The 12,660-nt window shown below is 40.4% G+C and overlaps 1 protein-coding gene across 1 annotated transcript in view; it reads right to left on the bottom strand.

Moving 5' to 3' along the window:
• The window catches only part of NPSR1 (neuropeptide S receptor 1), a 145,033-nt gene that overhangs the window by 29,410 nt on the left and 102,963 nt on the right, over window positions 1-12,660 (bottom strand). The window contains exons 4-5 of the mRNA XM_072764713.1: window positions 9,795-9,888; window positions 3,462-3,663 (exon numbers count right to left, since the gene is read on the bottom strand). Coding sequence (XP_072620814.1) covers window positions 3,462-3,663; window positions 9,795-9,888 — 296 coding nt within the window. The remainder of the gene's footprint in view (window positions 1-3,461; window positions 3,664-9,794; window positions 9,889-12,660) is intronic.

Here is a 12,660-nt window from a genome sequence, read left to right as displayed (position 1 = left end):
TTATATAATAATAATAATAAGTTTTGCAGAGTACTTTCCTATGATTCTTTTAACTCTATAAACAACTTGGCTTTCTCCTTTCTAATTTTTGGTATTCGTGCTGTCTCCCCTTTTCACAATTATGTCAGTTTTATCAACTGAAAGCAAAATAAAACCATATTCAAAACAAGAAGGCAAATGACAAACTAGGGAAATAGCATCAATATACGAAAACAGAAAATATTTATTATTAAAGAGTATCTTTAAAAATAAAGAAGAGAGAAAACAAAATTGCGAAAAATGGGTAAAATAATATGAGTAAGTAATTTTTTTAAAAAACAAAAATGATAATGTATAACTTAAATTTTTTCTATTTCATCTGTAATGAAAAAAATACAGGGGCACCTGGGTGGCTCAGTCTGCCTTCGGCTCAGGTCATGATCCCAGGATCCTGGGATCAAGCCCCACGTCCAGCTCCCTGCTCATCAAGGAGTCTGCTTCTTTCTCTCCCTTTGCCCCTCCCCCTGGTTCATGTTCTCTCTCTCTCTCAAATAAATAAAGTCTTAAAAAATACAAATTAAGGGATCCCTGGGTGGCTCAGCGGTTTAGCCCCTGCCTTGGGCCCTGCGGTCCCAGGATCAAGTCCCATGTCAGGCTCCCTGCATGGAGCCTGCTTCTCCCTCTGCCTGCGTCTCTGCCTTTCTCTCTCTCTCATGAATAAATAAATAAAATCTTTTAAAAATACAAATTAAAACAACTATGTGAATTGTTTGCCTATTCACATTCACATATACATAATCATGCCTGAAGAACAATGAAACAGGAAGCACAGTTAACAGAGTGAATGAACACCTAATTTAAGTTGTTTTCTTTTGTCTACTTAAGCTTGGGATTAAGAGTTTACTTTACCTAAAAGAACTATCAGAAACAGAATCAAGTTCAAGAGTCCAAAATGTGGTTAAGAAGGAAATGATGAACCTCAACTCTGAGAGGTATCAAACAGTAGCAAGTTATCCCAGGAACTAGTTGGAAAACAAATTCTTCACAAGATTCCATCTGGGCCTGGTCTTGGATCAAGAGAGAGGAGGAGCCGAGAGGGGTGTAGGATGCCATATTCCCCAGAGAGAAGCTCTTTCTTCGACTGGAAGAGCCTGACCACAGAAGAGTGAAGGTCATAAGTGAGCAGATAAGAAACACTTCAGGGAAGCTTGTGGTCGGAAGGAGGTCACTGAATTTTCCTCATTCTACCACAGCTGGAAGCAAGGAGCACTGGGCAGGAGTCAAGGAGGCTGTACTTCGATGAAGGCTGAGTGCAACTCGCTTTTGAAATCATCCCTTTTATCATCATATTATACTTTGCTTTTCCCAAGGGCACTACGAGAACACCCAAGGTGGGCTGTAGGCAAGTCTGAGAGGTCCTAATGGGAAGAAGCAGCTTGAATTAATGGGGGAGGAATATGAACAGGCAAAGAGCCACATGATGGATCTGGCCAGACAGCACATTGGGAGCCATGCGGTTCACAAACTCTATTCACCCTGCTGAGCAGGGGTTTGGACTGATTTCACAAGCTGATGGAAAATCAATCAGGAGAGAACAAGGACAGACGCTGCCCACTGAAATCGATGCGTTGGTTGCCTGTGATGGACGGCAGGAGCCACTTCCTCCCAGATGCTCACCCCTTGCCACTAGCCGCCCTCATCCCCCACATGCCCCTTCCAATGATGCTGCGACTTCCCTTTGACTGGTTGTCTAAATAACCTTCATCTTTCCTTTAGGATTCCTCCCAAATTTAACTTGGTGGTGAGGAGGCAGTATGTTGAAATAATGCAGACGTCAATTTGTCAATTCAGCAGAGATGACTGACAATCTCCCATCTCAGCAAGGCTGCTGGGCTGGCTGTGGGATCCCTCTCTGGCCCAGCTCCACCTCTGATGGAGAGCAAGTCATTTTGCTTCTTTTAACCCTAAACCTACTTTTGTGAAAAATTCAGCAGCTGGACTAGGTGATGGATAACTTTTTTCCAGCTATGGTGTTTTATGAGACTAAAGCTGAGCAAAGAGCAGGAACATGGGATTCCCATTGTGTCGGGGAAAAAAAACTTGAAAAGTATTTAATACCCTTAACACTTAATCCAAGACATGCATATTAAAACAATGAGATATTTTTTGAAACGCCTATGTTTGGCAAAGATTTAATAAAGAAATGATACCGCCTTCCACTGGGTCAGGAGAAGAAAACTCAGGGCTCTTTTTTTTTTTTTGCTGTTGGCAGGAATACACCTTTTCTGGAGGGCAGTTTATGAATATGCATCAAAAGTTTTAAAATGAGCATCATCTTTGATCTAGCAATTCCAGTAGAATGAATTCTGAAGGAATAATCAGAGACTCATGAATAAATTTAAGTACAAAGATTTCTATCACAGTATTATTTATGCTCTCTGAAACCAACGGCTGATCTTCCTTCATCCAGGACAAATTATGGGACACACCATGGCCGGCTTGAGGGCACTCAAAAGATGCAGGATCAGCTTGGCCGTGCAAGCCCTTGACATGCCAGTGTGTCCCTCAATCCCCCATCCCATCCACCCACGCAGAGTCACAGTCAGAGGTGATCCTGCCGCATGACAAGTGGGCCCCTGCCTTTCCAGGCAGTTGTGGTTTTCTCCGCTGGAAGACCATCTGTGGCCACCATTGGCCGCAGGGCAAAGGGAGATCCTATGGCTTGGCTGTTAAGGCCTTTATAATCGAGGCTCACCCCACCAGAAAGAGCTAGCTACCAACTTCTTTCCTATCCACTGACATTGCCTGCCTGTCCTTTCCCTGTTGCCATACTTCCTCTGACCCCCAGTCACCAGGACACCTGCTCCCTTCCCACCTTTCCATTCTCCTATCTGAATTCTTCCCTCCTTCAACAGTCGCTTCCAAGAAGTGTCCCCTGCCATTACCTGACGTCACTGCACACACTTCCTAGCATAATTTTCTGTGTGTGTATTGCCTTTTATTCTCAGTTTTGCCTATCTTTTCAATTATAATAGAAGATCTCCGAAACTGGTACTATGTCTTGCATTTGAAAGACTACATGCACTAGGAGAAAGAACAGGGTATGAATTCAGAAAGACCCGTGTTTAAATCCTGTGTGTGATGTTGGGCAGGTTACTTAGCATCTCTGAACCCGAGGTTTACCTTACAGAAAACAGGGGAAACAGTAGTGGTTTCATAGAGCTATAATGTGGTTAATGGAATAATTGTTAGCCACTGAGCAAAATACCTGCTCCATAATACATACTCAGAAAATATTAGTTCCCTCCTCCTTACTCTACTTTGGAGAAGTTGGGCTTAACACATAGTAGCTTTACATGAAATCCTGTGGTCTGGCCCCTTCCTTCAAGGACACAAGAACAATGAATGACATGTAGGAGAGGAGAGCAGGAGCTGGCGAATCAGGAAAGCCTCTGTGTGGGTCTGGCCTGCTGGCCTCTTACCTGATGATTGTCAGAGGGATGAAGTACACCAGGAAGGCCACAATGGTCATGTACGGGGTCCAGTAGGAATCATCAGGCCATAGTGCCCAGCACTGAACTTCGCCATTGGGGAGTTTCCTTTTCCCAAATATGATGAGGGTGGGAATGGAGAAGAGGAAGGATAGGCTCCAGGCAATCATGACGAGGACCTTGGCTTGCTTTTCTGCTCAAAGGAAAGAGAAGTTGGATGGTTTGTCCATGTAGACACCACTCAAGATGAGGATAGTATGGAAGGTAAGTGAGAGACAAAGAACAGGTCCACATCTTCACTGGTTGAGAGGCATGGCTGGGTGGTCAGACAGGGAACATTGTAGAACGTAATCTAGTTTGCTAGCATAAGTGCCAAAGGAACAGATCAGTGTCCAGGCAATAATGGAGGAGAAGTGAATTAGAAGGGTTCAGGGAAATAAGAAAATGTCTCTACCAGCTCCAGGCCCTAAAGTTCCCAGAAGAAAGGCTGAGAAGCATCTTCTTCAGAGACATTAGGAGAACCAGGGGTCTCGAGAGGCAGAGGGAACCTACTGTGATGTTATTGAAGATGTAAGGGAGGGGATCCCTGGGTGGCGCAGCGGTTTGGCGCTTGCCTTTGGCCCAGGGCGCGATCCTGGAGACCCGGGATCGAATCCCACATCGGGCTCCCGATGCATGGAGCCTGCTTCTCCCTCTGCCTGTGTCTCTGCCTCTCTCTCTCTCTCTCTGACTATCATAAATAAATAAAAAATTAAAAAAAAAAAAAAAGAAGATGTAAGGGAGTGGTTTCCTGAAGGAATGGAGGATAGTATGGGATGGGAAGGGAGCAGTGGGAGTTTGGTTGCAGAAACAAACACATGGCAGGATGGCCTTAAGGGAGCAAGTGATATATATGGCTGGAGGATTTTTCTTCTTGACCAGAGGGATGTGATGCCTACTGGGTTTCTACAGGCCTTGGCAGCATTAGTAACCCCTCCTGCATGGTCTCGTTCTTTCATTGGTTAAAATACAAAGTTTCTCTCCTTCTGTAGGTCCTACAGCCTACAGACTCTTAAGGTGATCTGCAGCTCCTGGGCTCCACTCATATTCCACTGGATGGGTTAACAATGCATTCACCTTTGGAAGGGCATGGGCATGAAAAAAATCAGATTAAAAGAATATGAAACAGTGTTTCAGAATTAATTCTACCAAGGTACGAAAAATGTTTCCTCAAAGCACACATAGGGCAGATGGCTGGAATCACTTTTCGCATACTGCTGCTGGGCTGTCCTGGGAGATCCCCAGTCTCAGGTCTTTCCGCAGTCAGGTGTGTGACCAGCAAACACACAGTGGTGGCAAGACTATTGGCCTTCTGGCCTTCTGAGCCCATCTGCCATGATGACTGACTGCTCAGGGCTCAATACTCAGGGACAGAACAGAGGAAATGCAGCTTGATTATTAGGTGGGTCACCTCCTATTATCTCCAAAATGGCCTGTGTCTCCCACCTGTAGAAAGGAAGACTTCCTGTTCCATTTGTTTTTGCCCAAGTCTGTACTTCTGTCTTAGCACTCTCCCTTTCATGCATCATGTACACCTTCTTTGTTTTTATTTGTATTTATTTTTTTAAAGATTTATTTATTTATTCATGATAGAGGGAGAGAGAGAGGCAGAGACACAGGCAGAGGGAGAAGCAGGATCCATGCCGGGAGCCCGACGTGGGACTCGATCCTGGGACTCCAGGATCGCGCCCTGGGCCAAAGGCAGACGCCAAACCGCTGAGCCACTCAGGGATCCCCCCTTCTTTGTTTTTAATAATAAAAGTTACACATGATAATTACGGAAATACTTGCAGAGAAATATAAGCAAAAAGAAGGGGAGAAGTCCATAGGGGCCCCATGCAGAACTAGCCAGCCCCAATTTTGATGATGCATTCATACGAAATACATAGATTACACAGATAAAAATGAGAACATAATATACATGCTGGTTTTCAACCTGACTTTTTCTCTGAAAAAAAAAAAATCATCTCCATCTTTTATGTCAAGGAAGTCTTTGTAAAAAAAAATTTTATGGTATCTTTTCATGACTGCATCTATACAAGTGGCATCCAGACTTTCAGGCAGTAAAAGCTTTTCATCAAATATAATTTTACATTGAGTCAAGTACAGGATGCCTAGATAGCTCTCCTTGAGGCTAGGTGACAGCCAGAAGCTTCCATACCTGTCCTGGAGCAGGTCTACAAAAATAAGTCCTCCTGGGCCAGGGTGTGAAGTGTAATTTGAAAAGGACTGATAAAAAATTTTTCCCATCGTTACACTAAATTCCCATTTTATCGATAGCCTATTATAAAGTATTTAAAATTTTCCAATTATTTTATTATGAATAATTTATATGTATCTCTTTACAGCGCTATTTCCTTAGGATAAACTCTTAGAAACAGATTTGACAAATGTTATTAAATTTCTTCCAAAAGTGTCTACAACCTCTGCTCCCACCGGAAGTGCTTAGACATGCCTATTTCCTTATACTCTCCCAATACTGAGAGAATTCTTTCTCTTACTCTTGTTATATCAGCAGTAAGATTTCACATCCAAATGTCTAATATTGCAGTTCTTCGGTTAGTGGTCAAAAGAGCATTTCTATGTATCATTCATTCATTTTTCATTGTTTCTTAATACTGTTCATGTTCTTTGTCCTCTTTTCCAATTGGTGTGCTCTTATCTCTTTGCCAGACTTCTTTAGAAGAAGGATTTTGTATTTGTCATTTTGTGTAAGCATGTGTACAATGTTTATTATTTGTATGAAGGGTTTTTAAATTTTGATGTAAACTACATTTATTTCCCTTATTAATTATGCTTTTGGTATTATTCCTAGAAAGAGCTTTCCTTCACCAAAAATAAAAAAGTTTTACCCATCCCCATTCCCTTTCAAGGTTAAAATGTTTACTTTTTCAATCCAAGTGGCATTTACTTTGTAATTGGCTGTGACAAATGGCAGTCCAATATTTTTTTTCCAATATTTTTTAAATGGCTGGGCAACTATACTAACACCCTAGACTGAGTCATTTGTTCTTTTCTACTGATTGGATATGCCATCTGCTTCACGTACATTATTCAGGTTTCAGTATCATATTGCTTAAATATATTATGCTTTAATATCTCACACTACATATTTCCCATTATTAAGAGAGGTTTTCCTAATTATCTTCATATTTATTTATCCTATGGGGCCTTAAAATGCCAACTTCTGTGGAGTTGCTAGCTGAGGAAACTACCACTTTGGTAAAAAGCAGTAAAATATCAGGAAGATGTGGTCACTCCTTCCCCTTTGCTTCCTTTGGTTTAGTTGCCATCACTTGTGTCTGCTGGGCTACTAGTGACTTGTGTGGTTACCACTTGAGCCCTTCTCCAGGAAGAAGCTGCGTTGCCCAGTGGGGAATTTCTTTCTGTGGCCTTCTCCTTGTTCAGTCACATAAACCCTTAGCCCTGCCCCTCATGGATGCCCTTAAATTCCAATGAGCTGTAGTACCAGGTGACCCTAGCATAGAGCTCCCTGTTCTCACCTATCACCTGGCCACCAAACTCCTATACCACCACACAGGCTTCCTGGGGGATGTGGTGTCCATGCTTCATCTGTTCCATGTGTGCTGGGAATTCCTTGAAGTTCTGGTGTTTGAATGGCTTCTTTCCTTGGCTCCCATCCAGCTGCTCATCTCCTTTATTTCTCTTTCCTCCATGACTTCAGTGGAATTGGGCAGAGAGGAAGGGAAATGGCTAATGTCTATTTCCAAGTTTTTGTCTTTCCCCGGAGGTATTGGAGATGATTATTTCCCAGGTACCCCACACCAGACCTCTATTAATTTTGTAGTGAGGAAATAAATTGCTTTCCATCTTTAAAAGAACACTGTAATATTCATTGCTGCCTTTTCTCTAATTTAGGACACTGTTCATAATATTGCAGTGTCTCCTAGAACTAGCCATATTTGCCATTAGCTAAAGAGTTTTTTATTTTATTTTATTTATTTTATTTTATTTTATTTTATTTTATTTTATTTTATTTTATTATTTTTACCTAATGAATATGATGAGATGGGTAACTGACCGTATATACCTTCTGGCTATTGGTTCCTTAAGTCTCTATCCCTGGCAAATGTCTCAGGATACCCCTCACATGTTTCCTTCTACTTAATTTCCCTTCACTCATATTTTTGCAGCTGGAAATACTCTGGCGTATGCATTTTTTTGAATGCCTCCACTGACTCTCTCATGGGGCCTGCTGGGCATAAATAAATAGATGAATAAATCAGTATATCACACTTTTGCATAGATTATAATATGTCTCTCCCATTTCCCTTTATCCCACTCCTTGTTTCCTTCTTTATCATAATCACTGGGACAATGGAAATGCCCAGAAAACTTGGTGCTAGTCACATACCTTCACACACACACACACACACACACACACACCCCAAAACAGACAAACAAAAACAACCCTAGAAAAGGCTGAAAAACAGGTGTAAATTCTATTTTTAAACTAGTTTTAATTGCACACAACATATCAGTATACCTTCCTGTATGTAAGTCCCTGTGGTCACTATGGCTAGTCCAAATCCCATCTCCAGAAGTGAGGACTAGTTAGTATGTTTCCTTGCAAGCAATTATTTATTACTTTTGTTTTTTTTTTTTACTGTCCATGGCTCTCTCACCTCCTTAGTGAGAGGCAGGATATGCAGTAGGCAAAGATACCTGAGCTACTGCCAGACCATCTTGGGTTTAAATTTTGCCCCTGCACCTACTAGCTGTGTGATCTTGGACAAGTTACTTTAACTCTCTGAACTGTAATTGTGCAAGCCGTAAGATTCAGATAATAAAAGTACCTATCTCACAGAGATGTTGTCGGAATTAGAGTATTTAACATGCTTAAAGAACTTATAATCATGAATGGCATCTAGTATACAATCAATAAATTTAAGCTACTGAAACTTCTACATTCCTCCATTGGAGGAGTTTCTGCTATTCTAAGCAGTGCTACAATAAACAACACATGTTCATACATGCATGTATGTGGGTGTTTGTTCAGAGGAGATACCAAGAAGTAGAATTTCTATGTCAAAGGGCTGAACATTTTATATTTTAATTCGATATTGGTAACTTGCCATTCAAAGGATCTGTGCCACTCTTGTCTGATATATTCAATAGTATCTGATGACATTAATTCTACTTATTCTAAAGTTCTACTTGTTCTGTTAATTTTCCTTCTTAGTTGTAAATGCTGCAGAATGGTATTATGAAGTATTACCTATTTTCCACAGTTTGGTTTTTGTCGCATTTTCTGTGATATTTGATTGCATCTCATCTTTGTAGTCAAGATTTCATATTAGTTCTTCATTTTATAAGTTTTCCCAGGCTGGTTGAGAGAGTGTGGTACAGGTCACTAAACACTGGGTTCCTACTTGCTTTCAGGGCTCATGGAGGATGCGGGCTCTGCCCATGGGTAGAGTAATGGACAGGTAGTCTTGGGACTAGGTACCCACCATCCCTCCAAAGAGTCATTGCTTCTTAGAACCCCACACTTTCTTTTCATATCCACCACCTCCACTACTAAGAGGAAGAGACTTCCATCTCTGCTGCCCCTCTGAGAAGGGGGAGCACAGAGGGGAAAGAAAATATGTAGTGATGGGCCTTCCTCCTTGTGCTCCAGAGATTACCCTGCTGGTTTCCTCGAGTCCTTCTTGTTCTAGGCTTTTACATGATCTATTTAGGAAGTACTCTTAATGCTTCACCCATATCACTGTAGCATTGTTTGTGGGTATTGTGAGCTGTGTGGTTTCAGCCTTTCCTCTGACCCATCTGCTTCCTTCTCCCAGGGATTCTTCACTATCATTGGATCAAGGAGAATTTTCCTTGTTTCCAGTATTAGTATCAATTAAAAACATCTTTCCAATTATCTCTGTAGTTTGGGAGTATGGAGGGCAAGGTGCTTGATTCTGGAAAATGAGCAAGTTGAAGTGGGAGTATTCATTTCTTGAGAGGGGTGTATGTGTCAACACAGCTCTAAAGGAAAAAAACCAGAGGCATTAGGGTCAAGGTAAATGGCTACAAAGTGGGCCCAGCAAACTACCTTCCCTAGTAGTTTTGACCATTCATAGGAACCATCAACATTTTCCCAGATATCCTTCGCTTTCTACATCTTTTTGACAATCAGACCCATGAAATAGAAAGAAAGTAGAGAAGAAGAAATTGGGAGGAAGAAAACCATTACTAAGAGGATAATATTAGTGAAGACAACCCTACCCTCTCCCAAGGATGATTTCTTAAGGATTGCACTTGATTGAACCACCTTACCTCCTTGCAGGAACTTCATGGGATAGACGATGGCATGGTATCTGTCTATGCTGAGGGACACCAGCACATAGGTAGAGGCATAGAGCAGCACAACCTGAAGACAGAAGCAAGAGAAGGTACGTGACTTCATAGAAGTGAGAGAATGCACAAAATGGAAAGAGGAGTGTTTGGTGCTATTTATAACCCTATGAATTGAACCCAGGGAGGGATGAAGTTTGGGCTATGGAGAGAAATGACTGACTCCCTATGTCTAGAAGCAGACTGCTGTTCTTGGAGCTGGACTTGTCATTGCTAGTGGTGACCAGTGAGAAAGCTTCTAACCTCACTCTTCTCACTCATTCACTTGGCTTCTTGGGGACTCCACATCTCAGGGTCAGTCTCTCTTGACATTTGCATGTACATTTGTTCGTAACTGACTTTTAAAGCTAAACTAATTTTCCCTGCTACAACTGAGATTCCAGAGTAATTAGAAAGAAATGTTCATTTGCCTTTTATCAGTGTGAGTTGTTGAGAGACAATGGGAGAGATCTGGTTTCCAGGAGCCCATGTGTTTTTTTGAATCATTTATCATCATCTGCGTTGACAGTCTCAGAGCTCACTTCCTCCTCCACTTCTCTAGCAGAGCTGTTCATTACGGATCAGTCCTTGGGTCCCCTCTTCCTCCTTCCTACCTCATCTATTAACCTTACACAGGCCCTTTAATTATCTTAAGTACGGTGTTATTTGTAGAGTTCGCAGAGAAGAAAATTGGGATATAAGAGGTTAACATCTCTTGTGTGAAGAGCATAATCAAAATGTAATTAAATGAAATATCTCTGAAAGGATGATCAAGGTGGAAAAATTTCAGGTAACTTTGAGCCTCATTTCTACCAAGTGTCCAGCTATATCTCTTTTTTGTAAACTTTGGGTCAATTTCAGAGCAGGTAAGAATAAATCAAAGACAAAAGTCTAAAGGTGAGTGTCTGAATATCTTTTAAAATGAAATAGAAATACCATGACTTTGGTAATAACTTTTGTCGGAATTTATACCTTATTGTTCTTTCCCTGACTCAGACAAATAATAATCAACTATATTGTTGTTCTTTATTATTTTTATTTCTAGAATAGTACCACAAATACATCCCAGAACTAACGTTGTGGAAGATGTCATAGGGAGGAGGTTCTGAGGGTTGATTAGAGATTGAAAGCTCTCCTGAGGGATATAAGAAGAGATTCTCCTCTTGCTAAAAGGTGCTACGTGGATGGAGAGAAGAATGATGTTCAAGTTCAATCTCCCAAAATTAGACAACCATCTTCCTAGAGAAAACTAGGATTTCTATGTATGATTCAAATATTCAAAATTGTTATAGCTGGCCACAAACAGCTCAGGAGGGGGCATTCGAGGAGGATGGGAAAGAAAGCTCCTAAGGGCAGAACTCTATAGGGTGGAATGTCATAGTAAGAAGGGCTTAAGAATCTTGACCATCTTTGGCTGTGTTGAGTGAGGTGGCCGACACAAGTTCAAAATTTGAAACAAGAGGAAAGTTCACAAAAAAGAGTGCCTGGAAGAGCAGGAAACATTAACAAAAAGAAATGCGTTTTGAGATAGAGTAAAAAACAGTAGTTAATTTCAAGGGTCTTCAAACATCTAGGCAGGGTAAAAAAAAAAAAAATTAAAGGTTACATAAAAGGAAAGCATTTCAAATTGTCATGCCTCTTTTTTACCAAAATAAAATGCCAGAAAACAGCATAAAAACATGTTCAGAGTTTTGAAAGGAAAATTATGATCCAAGAATTTTGTAAATATCATTTCTGTGCCAAGGCACAGAATAATTTTCTTAGATGTATAAGAAAGAAGAAAGTGTAACATCACATAATCTCCTGAAAAATCTTCCCTGAGGAATATTTGTGCTGATTGAGCATTGCTTCAAAATTAAGAACTCTAGAAGAGAGACAGGATTGAGTAATAACAGCTATGGTAAGCGATGTGTCCAAAAAAATCCCACAACATGTTTACAAAATAACTATGAATATAGTTAGGAAACATTCCAAGGAAAAATCTTGGGAGTTGAGTGAGAGGAGAGAGTATAAAGAAAGAAATCATGTCATATATTTTCATTTGGACATTTTAGTCATCCCTTTTGCTTTTTACTTTGATAGAGACACATTAAATTTAAAAATTAGAGATAAGCTATTGTAGTAAAACAAAAATGGAGAAAAAATTACTTATTAGTTTCTTATGGTTATTATAACCAATTACTGCAAATGTTGTAGTTTAAACCAACATAAATTTACACTGTTACATTTCTAAAGACCAGAAGTCCAAAATCAGTTATACTAGGTCAAAATCAAGGGGTTGGCAAGGCCACCCTCCCTCCACAAGCTCTGGGTCAGATTCTTCTGCTTTTTTCTTTCAGCTTCAGGTGACTACCAGGATTGTTTATGGTCACACCAGTCCCACCTCGGGTCTATGGTTATAATGCCTCTTCTTGTCTGTCAAATCTTCCTCTGCCTCCCTTTTATAAAGGATACATATGATTACAATTAGATTCATTAAAATAATCCAGATTAATCTCTCCATTTCAAGATCTTTAACTTAATTACATCTCTAAAGTATCTTTTTGCCATATAAGGTAATATACATAAATTTCAGGAATTAGGATTTGGATTTCGGGGGGCATTTTTTCAGTTTACCTTAATTAATAACCAACAGAAAGGAAAAAACATGCAAATAGGGAAAAAGTTAACCAGAATGATTAAAACGAGGTGACAATGTGCACCAAACACTATTTGTCTCAATAAATATAAATGGCTTAAGCTCCTTGACTAAAACAAAATCTATGTACAAAACCTTTCCCAAAATCTAGCTGCATATTATGTGGAAAAC

Source organism: Vulpes vulpes, chromosome 7 (genome assembly GCF_048418805.1).
Source record: "Vulpes vulpes isolate BD-2025 chromosome 7, VulVul3, whole genome shotgun sequence".
NCBI lineage: Eukaryota > Metazoa > Chordata > Mammalia > Carnivora > Canidae > Vulpes > Vulpes vulpes.
Note: the sequence above shows the minus strand (reverse complement) of the source record. Positions and strands in the feature narration are given on the sequence as shown.